This window comes from Heloderma suspectum, chromosome 4 (genome assembly GCF_057233095.1).
Source record: "Heloderma suspectum isolate Gila_16-S chromosome 4, 16-S_ref, whole genome shotgun sequence".
Taxonomy (NCBI): domain Eukaryota; kingdom Metazoa; phylum Chordata; class Lepidosauria; order Squamata; family Helodermatidae; genus Heloderma; species Heloderma suspectum.
Window position 1 is genome coordinate 174,375,622 of NC_139461.1, and position 17,405 is coordinate 174,393,026.

Genomic DNA, 17,405 nt, shown 5'->3' on the forward strand with positions numbered 1-17,405 from the left:
GTTCCTTTTTTATATTGTACATCCGGGGATAGCCTTGTAACCTAAGAAACATGCATTGGAGGCATTTTGGAGCTGATAACAATGATTTCTTAAAAGTAACTTCTAGAGGCTTACAATTGCTGTCCGCCCTGATGGATTTCTGACCTCGTATGTACTGGCCAAATTTTTCACAGGCAAATACTATTGCCAAACATTCCTTTTCAATTTGGGCATAATGCTGTTCAGTCTGCGATAAAGACCTTGATGCAAATATAACAGGCTTCCCATTTTGCAAAAGTACAGCACCCAGGCCGGTTTCACTGGCATCACACTGAATAGTAACATTTTCATTCATGTCATAGAACTTCAACACAGGATGTCTGGTAGCCAAGTCTTTGATCTGTTGGAGGGCTGCATCATGTTGGGATAGCCACATCCAAGGTGTACTTGTGTCCAGTAATCGTCTGAGAGGCTCACAAACATCAAAAAGGTGGGGAAGAAATTTGGTCAGGTAATTAACAAATCCTAGGAACTGCTGAAGAGATTTGGTATTGGATGGTTTAGGCATCTGTTGTACAGCCCTCACCTTTTCTGGATCTGGTTGCAAACCTTGTTATGTTAGGAGGTGTCCCATGTAGGGTACTGCTGTCATTCGTAGCCTCATCTTATTTTTATTAAGATGGACTTTTCTGGCCCTTTCTAGCAGAGAGATCAGGTTGTTGTCATGGTCAGCTATGGCACTCTCCATTGAATCTCCACATCCATACACCAAAATGTCATCTGCAATTACACTGATTCGTTTGAGACCCACCAGTGCATCTTGTTGGTGGCACTGATACTCTTCTCCTGCTGGTTTGATCCCAAAAGGCATTCTCAGCCACCTATAATGGCCTTCTGGGGTCCAAAATGTGGTAAGGTATCTGCTTTCTTCATCTAAGATTTGCCAGTATCCATCTTTTGCATCTAACACCGAGAATATTTTAGCTCGTGACAATGCCTTGTTTAAATTACTTGGATCTATACAGATGCAAAGTTTACCAGGTTTCTCTATGGTTACCCTGCTACTTATCCACTTGGTAAGTTCTGTCACTCTGGCAATGATTGTATTATTTTCCATTTGTCTTATAATTTTTTCTTTCAATATTATGGGGACTCTCCGTGGCATATGTTGCACTGGCTGCACAGTTTCATCCACTGCGAAATGTAGGGTGCCTGGGAGACATCCAAGTCCATCATGGTAATTGTTTAGGATTTGTGCTCTTGATATGCCACCTTGTGCTTGTCCCAGAGCCAAGATTCTGTTGGTTTCTAGTCTGACTGTGTGGATGTCTTGTGAAGTATGTAATGTTACTAGTCTCATATGTTCACTTGTGCTTGCTGATAGGAGGGGCTTTTGCCTGGAATTCATAATCTGGAATTCTAGCTGGTGTCTTTTTCCTTGGTATTCTGCCTGCAGCACACATTGCCCTAGTGGTGTGAGGATTGTGCCATCATATAGTCTCAGCTTGGCTTTGCTTGGTAAGGGTTTTGCCTCTCCATCTTGCATAATGTTGAGAAAATCTGTAACCCATTACATTTACAAATGCACCACTGTCTATTTGGCATTCTTTTTCTTGCTTGAGCCAGGATTGCAAAGTTTCTGTGCAAGGTGCTAATACAAGTTTGACAAACCATGTTTTTGGTCTTAGTATGCACTGTTTTGATGACATGTAGAAAATATTACTGTTTGAATTACTGCAAAGATCATCATTGTTTACCTGTTTCACATGGTGTGAAGTTTTTGTTTGCCAATAATGTTTGCAAACTCTGGCATAATGATTTCTTCTGCCACAGCTTCTGCATATAGTTCCCAATGCTGGCATTTGCCAGGATCATGCAATTTGCCATAGTATCCACAACTCTCACTCTGAAATTTTCTGGGCTCAGCACTGTTTTTGCATGATGGCCTATGCATGTTGAAATGTTTATTTTTGCTGACATAATACATGCTGTTTGCTTCTGAAGGGTGTATTTCTTGCATTTGGACTAGAGTTTGTTCACTAGCCTTGCATATGCCTATGGCTTCCTGCAGAGTCAAGGCACGCTTTCTGAGCATTGTCATCTGTACTCCCTTGTCCTTAATACTTATAACCAGTCTGCCTCAATCAATTCTTCGTTCAAAATGTTACATGCACATGAATTTGCCATTTTGTGCAATTTAGCAGTATATTGATTTATGGTTTCATCAGGTTCTTCTGTACATTTCTTAAAGAGATAGCGTTCATATATAACATTTCTAGTAGGATCAAAATGCTCTTGAAGGGCTTCTAGTAATTTGGATGGATCTTGTTTGTCTGCTGTTGGAATATCAAGGTACTGCTGGAGCAAATGACATTCTTTCCCCATCACTGAGAGAAGTGTTGCAACCCATCCAATCTTTACCATCCAATCCTGTTGGATTATCTTTACCATCCAGTCCTGTTGCAATTTCATAATTCTCCCATTGTGCTTCGAAAAGTATCCACTTACTAAAAATATCACCTGCCATGGCCATGCGCCCTGGACCTGGAATCATGTTGGCTGCCACTGCCGTAATAGCTTCTTCTTCTGCCAGCAATGTGCTTGTTGCCTTTATAAACAGTGCTCCCTGAGCCTTCTTTGTCATCAGAACAAAGCCCCCTACCTCCCAGTCCGCCCCCTAAGGTCCTGTGAGGGCTCTCTCCTAATGTGAACTGGCGGCCACATGCAAGAGGACTTTCTCCTTTGCCGCCCCTCAGTTGTGGACTGACCTGCCAGGCTGAAACACGCCTGCTGACCCCGTTGAAGGTTTTCAAGCAGGCATTAAAGACGCTATTATTCCGGCAGGCCTTCCCTTTTCAGAACTCTTGTTCCTTCTGCTGACTTTTGTATGCTGTTTTTAAGCAGTGTTGTTTTAAGCTGTTTTATTGTTGGATTTTTTTAAAAAAAAAATTTAGTTCAAAGTTGTGTTTAGTATATGTTGTTGTATATACTGTCCATATGTTTTTATGTAAATGGCTTTTAAACTTTGTATATTGTACTTTAATGTTTTAACATTTGTAAACTGCCCAGAGAGCTTCCGCTGTGAGGCGGTATAGAAATAACAACAGCAGCAGCAACAGCAACAAGAGATTCACTTCTGACACCATGTTATAATACTGCTTTCTTAGCTCAGGAAAGACAGAGGCCTAGGTGCTGTGACTAATGCTTTACTGAGAATGAAATAAGATTTGTAGGGCTTTCTTAGGCTCCTCCCTCTTGACCTCTGTACTGGAGTTCAGTTTCTAGTCTCCTTGCAGTTCTTTTCCTGGATATAACTGCTGCCCGTTATAACACCCTGCCTTTTGTGTTTGTTTTTTAGGGGATGAGGGAAGCAGAGGGGCAAGTAGAGAGAATCTAGAGGTAAGATACATTAGTAAGGGGAAATTTGAGTAGGAGCAGTGAATTTTTAGAAGGGCAAATTATTGCGGGGGGGGGGAGGATCTGGGAAGGCAGTGAATCTGCAAAGAGAAAAGTTTTCAGTAGTTGTGGGGGGCTGAAGAGTGCTAGTTAGGTTTTGTAGTTGCATAAAAAACATAAGGCGATCCCAGCTGTGTCAGATGAAAGGCCATCTAGTCCAGGGGTGTTGAACCTCTTTCAACCTGAGAGCCAAATTCCATTCCCAAGACACTCTCTAGGGCTGCATTCCAGTGGTGGATGGAGCCAAAGGCAAAAGGGGCAGAGTCAGAAGTACCCAAAATACCAGCATATTTTGGCTTGAAGTCTTAGGAGAGGAATTTCAACCTTTTAGAACGGGGAGGGGACTGCACAAAACCACTATATGGCCATATGTCTGGGGAAAGGGTGTGTGGCTATCTTGGTGACCCTGGTAGGCTGGGTTTGGCCTCTGGGTGGGTCAGATTTGGCCTCCGGTTCCTCACCACTGATGTAGTCCCGCATTTTGTTTCTAGCAGCAGCCAATTAGATCTGCCTGTCTGGAAGCTCCCAAGCACGGCCTGAAAAGTGATGGATTTCCTCCATTGTTTGCCCCTAGCAGGTGGTATTCAGAGCTATATTGCCTTTGAATATGGAAGTTCCATTTAACAACCAGAGCTGATAGGAAGGCTTCCATGGGCTTAGTTGGGATGGGGAAGACAAGAGGAGTTTTACATCACTGGAGTCCAGGGAAGGAGTGGGAATGGTTTGGGTGGGACATGGCAGCCAAATGTTTGCAGGTCTGAGGCACTACTGCTGGTTTCCCAAGCTGGTGGATCAGACTGCAGCTGACAGGCAGGTGGATAAGTTGGGGAGATCTAGGGGTGGCTCCAACGTGTATTGGCTTTTCAGCCCCCAATACCAGTTCCTTGCCAAAATGCTGCTTTCCTAGTTAAATTTGCGGAAGAACAGCTAGCTGGCATCCCTAGCTGGTTTCCAAACAAGCAATCTGTATGAATATTCTACAGCCTTTCTTCCTCCCTTCATTTTAAAATTATAAATATAGAGAAAAATACAAGCCAATGATCCATTAAATAAATATCATTAAATCTCAATTACAAATCCACTACTAAATCAAAGAGAACAATGCATATGGGCAAATGTCATCATTAAATTTATCATTCTAAAACATAATAAGTCATCCACTTCCTGATGAATTGAGCATTCTACATTTGTGTCTGTCATGCATGTATATAGTACATAAATTCCGTTACTAGTGCCACATCCCAGATCCTATGAAACTAGTCAGCTGATGTGGGAATGGGGAGTGGATATTCTTCCAATCCAAATCTATAGAAATTTTTGCAGTTTTAATAAATTAATCACCAATTCTAAATCCATACCCCCCCATCTCTTCAGACAGTTCAAAAGGATTCTAATAGGGTCTCCTGGAATCTGATATCTGGTTATTTGTTCAATATAAATGTGCCAGGATCTATCTATCTATCTATCTATCTATCTATCTATCTATCTATCTATCTACCTTCCTTCCTTCCTTCCTTCCTTCCTTCCTTCCTAATTTAACACTATAACAGATTACAGCTAATCTTTCAACATAATTTTTTTGAAAGCCATCACTTGCTTTACGAAACAAAAACCTTGCGATGTTGGACTCTGGCAGGCCTCTCTGGGGCGGGAGTTCCATAATACTGAGGACTGACTGGACCATGACATGTTCCATGCCCTAGTAGCAGAGTGGCTTTTAACCTGTGTTTCAGCATGGAACTATTAAATAAATTAAAACCTTTTAAATACATTTTAGTAAATGTATCCTTCTGGCTCTCCATTTGGCTTAAGAAAAGAGGCTCTGACATTTCCTTGCCTTCAGCCTACTGGTAATCACACAATTGGCTTTGGGTGTTGCAATTTTCTTAGACACGTACATGCTTATTGTTACTGTTTTTCCCTGGGTTTTTTTTGGTCAAAGAACTGTTAAAAGCAATTCTAGGAAATGGATAAACCAGAGTGATCTAAAATCCTAGTTCTAATCAAGTAAACATTTCAGATTACCTGATAAGACTATTATGTTTTTATCTTGTTCCGTACTTGGTCTCTACCTGACAATGCAACAGCTATTATCATAGATTCTAAGCTCTTCCTCCAAGTAAATTTGGGCACTTCCCTTTGGACCAGCTGACTGAGGGCATTTGAGAGCAAAGACACAAAATGTCTTATTCCCTATTTCCCTTTCTAATGCTTGTGTTCAGAACTTTTTTGGAAATCCGTTAGGGCAGAACATACCTATTTTGAATTCATTTAAATGGATGAGCAAATTTAGTGCCTATAAGCAGTGAAGGATGGACTATACAGGGTAAGGTATATCTAAAATAATATTGATAAATAAATACATTAATGTGTTAAAAATGGATGTGGGAAGGAAAGGAAAGCTCTCTGTTGGAATTATGGCAAGTCTTCAGATTTTGGAGTAGGGTTAACTATGAGAAACAACAACCAGACAACAATTCTGATAACATTATTTGATTAATATGAGATTATGTGAAATTTTCATCAAGCCAGAGGAAGTAATTAAGTAACATGTGTGATTAAGCTTGTTCCAGCTCTCATAATGAATATCAAGTATTTCTGTTAAACCAGTTTAGCAGAGCTAATACTTGGGCTGCAAAATACTACAATGTAAGAACATCAGAACATGAGAGCCAGCGTGGTGAAGAGGTGAGAGTGTTGGACTGGGAGCTGGGAGATTTGGGTTCTAGTCCCCACTTGGCCATGGAAGCTCACTGGGTGGCTTTGGGCCCGTCACAGACTCTCAGCCCAGCCTACCTCACAGGGTTGTTGTTGTGAGGATAAAACAGAGAGGAGGAGGATAATCTAAGCTGCCTTGGGTTCCTTGCAAGAGGAAAAAAGGTGGAATATAAATGCAATAAATAAATAAATAATCAGAACAGCCATGCTGGAACAGTCCAGAGACCTATGTAGTCCAGCATTCTGTTCCCACCTTGACAAACTGGATGCCTATGAGAAGTCTGCAAGCAGGACATGCATGCAATAGCATCCGCCCACTCATGCTCCCCAGCAAATGGTATACAGAGGCATATTGCCTGTGATACTGGAGGTAATATATACCCGTTATGACTAGCAGCCATTGATAGCCTTAACCTCCATGAATTTGTCTAATCCCCTTTTAAAGCCATTGAAGTCGGAGGCCATGACTACATCTTGTGGCTATATAGTATTTGGTAATGCCATTTCACCTTGTAAGGGTTTCATTTGTATGATATGTTGCTTAACTTGGGAAAGTTTGGTTTTTCCATACTAACATATTCATTAGAGACAGCACCTGATGAAACTTTGCCTAATTGCACATTGATAGGAAGAGCAGTGACAAATTTGGAATTATTCTGAAATAACAACTGCAAGTCCCAAAACTATAGCTTTAAGGTCATCATCAGCAACTTGAATTACGCCTGGAAACAAATTGTTACCAGTGCAGCCCTTGCAGGACAAGTGTAAGATGACCCCATAAGCAACCGCCCATCAGCATCCTTGCTATTGCATTCTGGACCAACTTCACTTTTTGAAGACTCTTCAAAGGGAGCCCCATCTAGCGAGCACTGCAGTAGTCCGATCTGGATGTCACTAAGGCATGTGTCACTGTGGGCAGGTCTCACCTCTGGAATGGGCACAGTTGGTACAGCACCCTAACTGGGCAAAGGCATTCCTTGCTACACCTGGCTTTGCGGTGGAGGGGGTGAAGTTTAACTTTTCCCCTGCCAGCCACTCTCCCCATGAAATGATTCTCCAACTGCATTTCTTCCCATAAGTTTCCAGATCAGCGTTTGCAAGGTAAACACAGTTCTGGAGCACAGTGTAACATGTAGCTTTTCCCCTTGTCCTCCCCATATTGTCACCTCAAGTCAGCTGTTTTATCTTGAAAAGGGCAAAATCTCAGCCAGCATTTTCAGATTGATAATATTTGTCTCTGTATTTCTGGCTTTCCCAGGAAGGGCACAAACTCGTGCTCTCCCTTTCCTTCATTCAGAGCATGACCTGAATGCTGACAAATCTTATTATCTCTTATTTCATCACCTTAAATAAAGATGATGACATATCAGGTTTTTGACGATTGAAAGAAAACAGAAAAATTGTGGGTTTTTTCCGAGTATAATGTGCATTTACAGAAAAGTGTAGGTTCATATTTATAGCTTTGTATTGGTAGTTCTCTAACAGCTTAGAGTGCCGTTCTCCTCCACATATCTATTCAGATATAAGCCCCATTGAGTTCAGTTAGACTTACAGCAGTGTCAATAGGAGTATTGCTATAATCTCAGGCCCATGGGCCAAATCCGGCCCTCCAAGGGTCTCCAAATGGCCATTCCCCCTTCCCTCAACCATTTCGTGGTTTCCTGGCACTTCCCCCACCCCACCCCAATTCTAAAAGGTTGGGTGATTCCCAAGGCTTAGTAATGGCAGAAAGTGGCAGAAAGTAATAATAATGGCAGAAAGTGCTTTAAATTAAAATATGCTGGTATTCTTGCTATTTTTGGCCTCACCTCTTTCCCTTTCAACCCCACCCACCACTGGAATATGGCCCCTTGAGAGCATCTTCAAAATTTAATTCGGCCCTCAGACTGAAAGAGGTTTAGCATTCCTGGTCTATAGGACTACAGCCTTAACTGTGCAACTGCTCCCCCTGAGGTAGTGGAAGGAATGCGTAATTATTCTAATAGTGACATAAACAGATTTAACCTAGGGTAAATGTTACCCTGGGGATAGAGCTTTATTTTTAGTTGTGCCATTATAAAATTGCGACTGAAATCGTATCGGTGGAAAGTGCAGGATGATCTTCTACCATCTAATGATAGGACTTTGCGTATGGGAGTCACAGGCTCTTCCAACTATTTGATAATGGTACGCCATTATTAGTTTCTATGGACTCTGTAGCTAGTGCATCATATAACATTAATCTCAAGCTTTACTGATGTGAGAGCTACACATTTCCCACATTCTATTCTCTTTCTTACAAGGAACCTGTTGTGTTCTGATTAGCACTAGAGATGCATCCAAATAATTGTTAATATTTTGAAGGAAGATCATCCATTGTTTCTCTTTTTCACTAATCTTTCGCTAAGTGTGCATATCACATCCTGTATTTCATCTTGCAAAGTGCAGACCATACCCTTTCAAAATCTTTCACCATGGCCAGAAACATATTTGTACCTTCCCCGCTCCCATCTATTTTAGTGGGGGAGGTTATAATCGAGCCTGAAGAAGAGTTCTGTAGAACTCAAAAGCTTGCTCATTAATTTGTGAAAGTTTAGATGGTTGTAATAAATGTATTATGCTACTGTTACTTTTGTATTTCCTTGGCTACCTTTCTTGGAAGTTTGCTTACCTCCCCCAGCCCCAAATATTGAGTGGGTCTAAGAGTGCTTTCTCATGTGAGGATCAAATGGACTTTTCTTTAATGGAAATGTGGAGCCTATTTTGTCTTTGGCTGCAGTGTATGTTTGTTCTCTGTTCTGTATTCTGTTGCACATTAACCATACCTGTATGTGCCACACACAACCAGTGAAAGAAAAGCTTAATGACACTTTTTAGCTGAATTGGTGAAATGCTCTAACCGTCCTTCCCAGTGATAGTTTGAATAAATTTAGGTCCCTTACCTAACTTCATTAGGCTAAAAGAATGTTCAGATTTTTAAAATGGCAAAGAGTCATGTGGCACCATAAAGACTAGCACATTTATTGGGGAATGGCTTTCACTGACTAGACCCTATTTCATTAGCTGCATTTCCATGGTTTTGTAATGGTTTTTAGGATCTTGAGGTACCATTTCTCTCATCCTGGAAGATAAGCATATTCTACTGTGAATACTTCTTCTCATTGTCAATACTTTTCTGGGGTCATTCAGATTTAATTATTCAGTGAAGTCTCCATGCCCAGATAATAGAAGTTTAGCTAACCCTCTCCCTTCACCACTCCTCCCTTCTTTGTCCCTTTTGGTTAAGGAAAAGGGTGGGTGGCTGGGTGGAAACCCACGTTTCTGTTTTGGCACCTGGTGCCTATCAGGAAACGTTAAGATCATAAACTTCAGAGGCTTTGCACAGACGTGGAGGGTCTGTAAGTGCTAAGAGATGACTTGATAGCAACTCTTTCTTTATTTGTAGCCTAGAAAGAGAGTTTAAGTTCACAAGCATAAACAGGAAAACCTTACATCACGTGTGTATGTGTGTGAGTGTAGGGGAGGAGTCTCTGTCTCTGCACACCACTCACAGCTCTTTGTGGTCATGAATTGACTGCAGAGTGTGAGCGGTGTCTTAGTGTGCGTTGGAGAAGTGCGTGTGAGAGGACTGTTAAAGCCATTTCCAGCACCCATCATGCTCCTTCGATGTACCGAAGAGAAATCTAAGGATGAAATTGCTTTGGAGAGCTAAAATGGTAAGGAAAGCCTCCTTGCTTTTCGCAAAGGCTTCTCTTAGGCAGAGAATTCCTCTTCCAGGGGGACTGGATTGACTTTCATGAGGGGAAACCGACCAGTATACATTTCCTCCCCTCTCCCATGCTGATCCTGCAGGGGAGAATTCTTAAAGATTTTGTAAAATGTTAACTGCTATAACTATTTACTGTGAAGTGCTATTTTTAATATGATGCTTATCAGCAGACTAGTTTACTTTTCTATGACATGAACTTGGTGTGGGAAAGAAAGGCATGCGGGGGTTGTGGGAGGGGGGAACAGTTAAGAAAAGGAAGCTAGCTGGATAAACTTTGGGATAAACTGTGAATACTTCCTTCCATGATCTATCACAATGGGTTGTTTTTAATGAATATTCATTTCTTTAAATACCATCCAGGGGCTTGTTGCAGAACAGATTTCAAATAAAGTTGTTTCAAATAAGAGATGTTATGATAGTTTTTCCTCCCTCAGATTTCTGACATGTGCAACTTTTTAAACACTTTGATGGGCATCTGTAAGACATACTTGATACTAATGCTTTCCTTTCATGTCCCGAAAAAAAGTTTTAGAAAGCAAACAAACTCTGACATCATGTCCGATAATTATTTCAGAAGAAGTGGAGATCTACTGTAATTTAAATGCCTGTTAGTTATCTGTCTGCCAAAGTAATAGGTCATTTAAAAAGTGTAGCTGTTTCTGCAGTAGAAATAGTGATGATAATACTTGTGGATAAGTAGGGAGTATTTCCTTAGGAAAAAGACATTGTAAAACTATTTGAAATATGTGCAAGTCCTAGTGGGGGGGGGGAATCTAAATGGAAACGCACAGTATCCTGATAACATAGACAAGGGCAGCATGCCAAGTGTATCCCAGCTTTGCTTCCATTGAAAAGTATCTCGTCTTGCACTGCGATTGTTGTATTTACATGTACCAGTCGTGTTGTGCAGTGAGCCTTCTACACCAAGCTGTACAGCAGCTGGCCTAGATTTATTCTTGGAAGGAAAGTAACTGTTGTTGTGGATGTTCAAAACCCAAGCATTTCTTCTTCTCCCTTGGCAGAGCTCAATTCAGGACTGGGGTGAAGAGGTAGAGGAAGGAGCAGTTTACCATGTCACCCTCAAAAGAGTACAGATCCAGCAGGCTGCTAATAAAGGCGCAAGATGGCTAGGGGTGAGTACAAATTTCTCTTTGGCATCTTATAAAATGCTTCGTGGACTTTGGAGTCCTAGTCGAAAGAGCTGAATTCCAAGTGAGCTGCTATACTCCAAGCAGTGCCAAGGCCTGCTTTTTACATTAAAATGCTTGTGGGTCGCTCTCCTTTTTCTTTTCTTTTCTTTTCTTTTCTTTTCTTCTTGGTTCTTCATCTCTTGCACGAGACACTAAACTTAAGGAGTTAGGCCAGCTGTAGTTTCAATGCAGGGTTATTGTTTTTCAAATGCCAAGGTTTTAGCGCATGTAGGGATTTAAACTTTGGCAACGTTTATGTGTCTTTTTAGTGATGAGGGATCCATAACTTAGTATTAGCAGAAAGTCCCAGGTCCAAACCCTAGTATATTCAGTGAAAGGATCACTGTTAGCAGGGCTGGGAAAGACCTGTGTCTGGGATTTTGGAGAGTTGCTGTCAATCCAGGTAGACTGTTCTGAACTAGGTGGATCATGTGCCAGGTATATATAAGTGTTCTATTTGTTTTGGACTGGATTGGATCCTGTTTTCCTCCCAGTAATGGTTTGCGGGCACATTGATAATGTTAAACAGGTCTCAGCCTGGCTGGGATGCGATGGGAAACTTCCAGGGAGCTTCACGTAAGGTGCTCTGAGCCTTTCTGAAAGAAGAGCAGATGTATGTGTATCTTCATCTGTTCTTTCTGCAAAGCCCTGCAAAGTTGGGCCTTTTTTTTAACTTTGTGCTCGCTGTTATACAGCTCATGTGCTTCCTTAAACGCATAGAAACGCACGATTAGTACCACGTTGTACTAAGCCGTATTAACCCTGTACAGGACTAGGTCAGGTGCTTATATTGACTGTTAGCAGTTCCACTGGTTGCAGTGAGTTAGACAATAAATAAACAGGGCAATATGCTTTATAATTGGGTCAACTTCTTTTTGGTATAAAGTTCCGCCATGGTACAATGAAGTCTTCCTTTGTTCTGACTCAGAATTCTAATGAATTCAGAATTAAGGTGGCAGTCTTAAGCACACTTACAAGGAAATAAGTGACATTGAACACAGTGGAATTTGCTTCTGAGTAAATCTGCACCGGATTGCTCTGTAACAGTTCTGAGTAATTCAAGAGCTTCCTGTATCCAACCAAGGCATTTCTCTGATATGGGATCATCTTACTTTCTTAATGTCTGTTACCCTTTGGGATTAACAAAACTGCCACTGCCTGTACTACGCTCTTCAATGACACTGATTTCACTGATTTACAGCAGGCTCCCCCAACCTGGTGACCCCTAGATGTGTTGGACTACAGCTCCCATTATCCCCAGCCAACATGTTGGGGAAGGTGGATTTACTGAAACTAAGAATCTAATCAATAGGATAATTACTCTGAAATGATTGCTACAGACCTATTCAGACTGGGCTCTAATTGAGTAGCGCCTACACCCAGTAGAAGAATGAGATTATATCTGGCAGCCCCTAGTGCTTTCACACCACCCTAAGACTACCAGACATCCACATGTTGGATGTTATGCTCAGATAACAGTGAATAAGCCTTACCCATATGCTAGTTAAACAACAGATTTGAGAGGTTAGTCCTGGGCTCTATGCATGTAGTGCTCTGTTAGAAAGAGGCGTCCAATGCAGGAGAGTTAGTTGGGCCACGGGGTAGGGCAGGCATGATTCCAAATCCCATACAATGAATATTGACTCTCTATAGAGCCATGTCTGAGCAGGGCTTCCATTATGTTTTACTGTGGGATTTGTCTTATTTCCGTAATAGAATCTATAATTGTTTTTATTGTCTTGCATTAGAAAGATTTAGAGGCTTTCTGCACCCATTGCAGGAAAAGGCAGACTATAAATAAATTAATGAAATAAATATTTAATTTCTTGTAAACTGCCTTGAGTGCTGTATAGTATAAGGCCGCTTAGAAAGTCTAAATTTTTTTTTTTAAAAAAAGATCCATTTGTCATTAATATAAAATGCTTCCATGGGGAAGTATAAGAAAATTAACTTGAATTTTTAGTTCTATCTTGCAAGGCATCTTTAAAACAACAACAACAACAACAACAACAAGGATTCTTGTAAGGATTCTTGGAACTCTCTTGAGAATTAAGTTAAATGGAACCCTCATCAGGTGTCATAACATTGTAAAGCAGCGTGGTCAGGTAAATGTAATAAACTTTGCCCTGCATATAGATAGTGCTGCGAGTTTCCCCTTTTTCATATTCTCAAGAAGTACAAAGTGTCCTCAACAGAACAGATGACTTCAAATCTGCTTCCTTTGGGTGGCAGATTTCCCATCTATGCCTCCTGTTTGTAGTTGGGATGGGTGAAAAAAATAATATTTGAATATTTTTCACAGATGGCAGCTTTTGCTGAGGTACAAGGCTACTGAGAGTGGCATTTTATCCTGTAGCTGAGGGTTTTTTTTTAAATGTAGTCAGTGGAGGGAATTTTTGAAGATTGCTTTTGTGTGATTTAATTCTGGGAGTGGTAGAATGTTCAACTACTTACTTAGGAACACAGGAAGCCGCTTTATGCCAAATTGGACCATTGGTCCATCTAGTCCAGTGTTGTCCACACTGATTGGCAGTGACTCTCCAGGGTTTCACGCAGAAGTTTTTCCTTCCCTATCTGGAGATGCTGGGGATCAAAACTGGGACCTTCTACATGCAGAGCAGATGTTCTACCACAGATCTACAGCATCAAGGATCATTCTGGAAAAGCAGCTGAGGCAGAAGGAAATAGCTAATTTACATATTAAATATTGCACAATGTTGATATAATTTGCGTGGACATAGTGGAGAACAAGTCAGCAGTGGTAGAGAAATCTAGTCTTTCCAGTTGATTTTTCTCCAATTTGAAGTGACCAAGACTCTGCCAGAATCAACCGTTCAAAACTGTACTTCAACTTTTTCTGTGTTGGGGGGAAGAGGAAGGGGGCAACCCGCCTTGATAGAGGCTTCCAAATTGCTTCAATCCCATAAACAACTCCCATAGATGTTGATGGAAACCATTCAGTTCTGTGGGAGAAAGAGAGGGTGAGTCGTGAAAAGTATGGTGGGTCATGGTATCTCTGTTCCTTGTATGTATAGTCAGAATGAGTTCAGTTGCATTTCTCCTGCCTTCACAGCAAATGGCTTTCTGGTCTGCATGTGTTCCCTAAAGGAGAGATAGGAGCTCAGCATGACTATGGGAGGGGCTATAACTTAATGGGAGGGGCCGTAGCCCAGTGGTAGAGCACATGCTTGGCATGCAGACAGTCCCGTGTTCAATCCCCAGCATCTCCCGAGAGGGCTAGGAAGGAATCCTGCCTGAAACCCTGGAGAGCCGCTGCCAATTAGTGTCGACAGTATTGGGCTAGATGAGCCAATGTGACTCAGTATAAGGCAGCTTCCTATGCTCCTATGACTAAGTGACACACTAGTAAACTGGAGTACATATTGTTTATTGGATATCCCATGCAGCAGTAGCAGCATTGCTCCTACTGGGGGCCTCTATGTAGCACACTGGTTCTAAACAGAGATGTATTTGCTAGAGTGGGCTCTATTTCATGTAATTGAGTGACAGAATTGGAACCATGACAGAAATGGAAGCCCCAGTTGGCTTTTATGTATCTATGATTTTGCTTTGTTAAGAAGAAACACTTCACTTTCCTTGTTTCCCCAAAGATCTGCAAGGCCTGAACAGAAAACAGACAGAATGCCAGCTTTGAGATTTCTTGTTTTATTTTGGAACCACTTTAGCAATCGAAGTGATGGTCTTGTAATTAAAATGAAATTAAAAACATGCTAAGGTGGGGGGAGATTCAATTTTCCAAGACCTTGAAGAGTGCAAGGTACTTCATGGATGCAGAAAGGTAGTCTGTGAAAAGAGACTGATTTTGTTGAAAGCATTCCAATACTGAGGGAAGCACAAAGGGAAGCCAGGGGCCATCACACATTGGACTAAGGTGATGGGAACAGACTGGGGCTAAGGGTATTCTCTCTCTCTCTCTCCCTCCCAGAGCTTTGCTTCACACTAGTACCACCTTGCCCTGGGCTGGAGGAGCAAAGAGATTAGCAAGCATGTGCACACACAAGCAGATCTTCCAGCAGCAACACAGCATGCCAGATTCCACCAATCCCTGATGAGGTGGAACTGGGAGACAATGAAGCATAAACATCAGGGCTTGGCTTGGCTTGGCTTTGGGGAAAGCAGGGAGAGGTAGTGGCAGTAATGGAGGGAACAAGAAGAGTTCCATGTCAGGATGGTGCTGAGGGGGAGATGGAAATGAGGAAGGGAAGCAAGGTTTGCTGAGGCAGTAGCTGCTTCTAGGAGAACATCTGCCACCTGAAGTAGTCCACTTCATGGTAGGGCTACCCCTGCTATCTACAGAAAATTCATCTCCTTCTCTCCCACAGTTAGCTTTAATAGGAGCAACACAAGTTCAAGATGATAACCAGTGCAGGCTACAGGTTTTTTAGGGGCCCTAGGCAAGACGCCCTCAATGGGCCCCCTTCCTGAGTGAATCTACCTTTTCAGTGGCTAGCTGCTCTTGCTCCTCATCCTCTTTCCCATCATTGCTATCGCTTGCTTGACAAGCAGAGGGCCAGGGAGCAGGTAGGCAGGGGCATCTACAGCTCATATTTCTTACCACCACCATCGTTTGGAACAGAGCAAGAGGCAGGTGAGCAGGCAGGCTGCAATGGTGAAGAAGAGGAGGAGCGTGTCCAGGGGGCTTTTGTCAGTGGGCCCCTGCTGGTGTGTGAGCCCTTGGCAGGTGCCCAACCATGCCAACTCTTGATGATGATGAATGCATCAGCAACAGATGGTCTCTGGGCTAAATCCAGCTCTGGGAAAGGTCAGAAGCGTGGTGACTTTGACCATGGGTCTCTCCAGCAGTTCACTTTGGGGGGAGACGGGGAGTAGTAGTGAAGGCCCACCATTGTCTAGACCCTTCTCCAAGCAGCCTCCCACTAAAACAAGTTGCTTGTTAGTGTTGCTTGCTAAGGATTACTGTTGGTTTGGACAACTAATTTAACATGTACACACTGTCAGCAGTTCTCACTTAAAAATGGGAACTGTCACTTTCGACACAGGTCAGCAGGGGAATATTTTTCTGTGCTTTGGTGTTTGTTCTTTGAAATGTTTCACTTTTTAGCTGTCCAGAAACTGCTGGACCCAGTAAAGAACTGCTATTAGCTGATTATTCTGTGACGTTTAGAGTTGTCTGTCTTTTTTCAATGCATATGCAGAATAGCTAGGGCAATTAGCTCTGATGGACTGATCTCTATTGATATAGCTGTGTGCAGATTGGGACCACAGTCCCCTGCTCTTATTTTAGAATTAAAAAGAAAAAAATTTCTTTAAAGTAATGTGTAGTTTGGCCCTGAGCGAGACGGTGATGCATTGACTCTAGTGGACGTGCATGCCAATGTGTGCACACATGCACAAAATACCAGTGTGCTGGTCCTTTTCTGTTTTCCCCACAAGAGCCTACCCAGATTGTATACGTTGCTGAATGTTTTTGCGTTAAGAGCATTCTATAATAAATCCTGCTAGATCTGTTTTGAGATTAAACAGTTTTATAAAAAGGAAACTGGTTGTCAGTTTATTAACATACCCTTGCTTCTAAAGCCTGGATGATCTGCTTTAAAGTAAATGATGCACGATACAAGAGTAGAAGAAGAGCCGCCCCTTCAGTAATAGGGAGGGGGGCATTGGCCTTTTTTGTGAGGACAGGAGTGTTTACAAATATACACGTGTCCCTATTTTCATCTCTGAAAAAATACTGGAGACTGTGCTTCCCACCGCAGCCCCTTATGGCCCTCTTCCAGTGCTCATGGGGCTCTTTGGATCCTAGCCAATGGGAATAAGAACCAGATTTGCCGCTTGGTAACTTGGTGTGCATGTGTTTGTTTTCCAAGACTTCCTGGACATACCATTTTTTTAAGAAAACCCTGTCAAGAGTTGACTCAGCCTTGCTTTGTGCTGAGACAGGCAAATTCACTTTCTTGCAGTTTGATTTGACAACTGGTAACTGGCAGCTTCCCGTTGTGGCTCTAAGAACTAAGTTTCTTGGAATGGATGTTAAATGTGCTGTGCCATTTCTCCTGGACAAGGGGGAAATCCGTGCTTGTTTCATTCTTTGTGTATGGTCTCGTCAGTTTCCATACGAAAGCTGCCAGGTATAAAAGCAGAATATCTTTGCCACGTCAGCAATAGTTTAATCCACCAAAATAATTTTATGTGAGCTTTGCTGAGGGGAGAACTAGTGAAAAGGCAGTCAAATTACATGGGTGGGAAGAAAGGAAGGCTCGGTAAGGGACCATCTTGTTCCATCCCTTACACTCCATTCTTTCCTTTACTTAACCCCTCTTCAGCTTTCTTAT

General features: G+C 42.1%; 1 protein-coding gene across 14 annotated transcripts in view; it reads left to right on the plus strand.

The window, feature by feature from the left end:
- RGL1 (ral guanine nucleotide dissociation stimulator like 1) overlaps positions 1-17,405 on the plus strand; it is a 187,979-nt gene that overhangs the window by 63,897 nt on the left and 106,677 nt on the right. For 10 of the 14 annotated variants that reach the window (XM_084851354.1, XM_084851346.1, XM_084851351.1 and 7 more), the window contains 2 exons: positions 3,338-3,378; positions 10,924-11,034. In XM_084851354.1, the coding sequence (XP_084707480.1) occupies positions 3,338-3,378; positions 10,924-11,034 (152 nt within the window). Of the gene's footprint in view, positions 1-1,205; positions 1,498-3,337; positions 3,379-9,729; positions 9,849-10,923; positions 11,035-17,405 lie in introns of those variants that run through there. The other 4 variants (XM_084851357.1, XM_084851355.1, XM_084851343.1 and 1 more) reach the window with 3 other exon arrangements.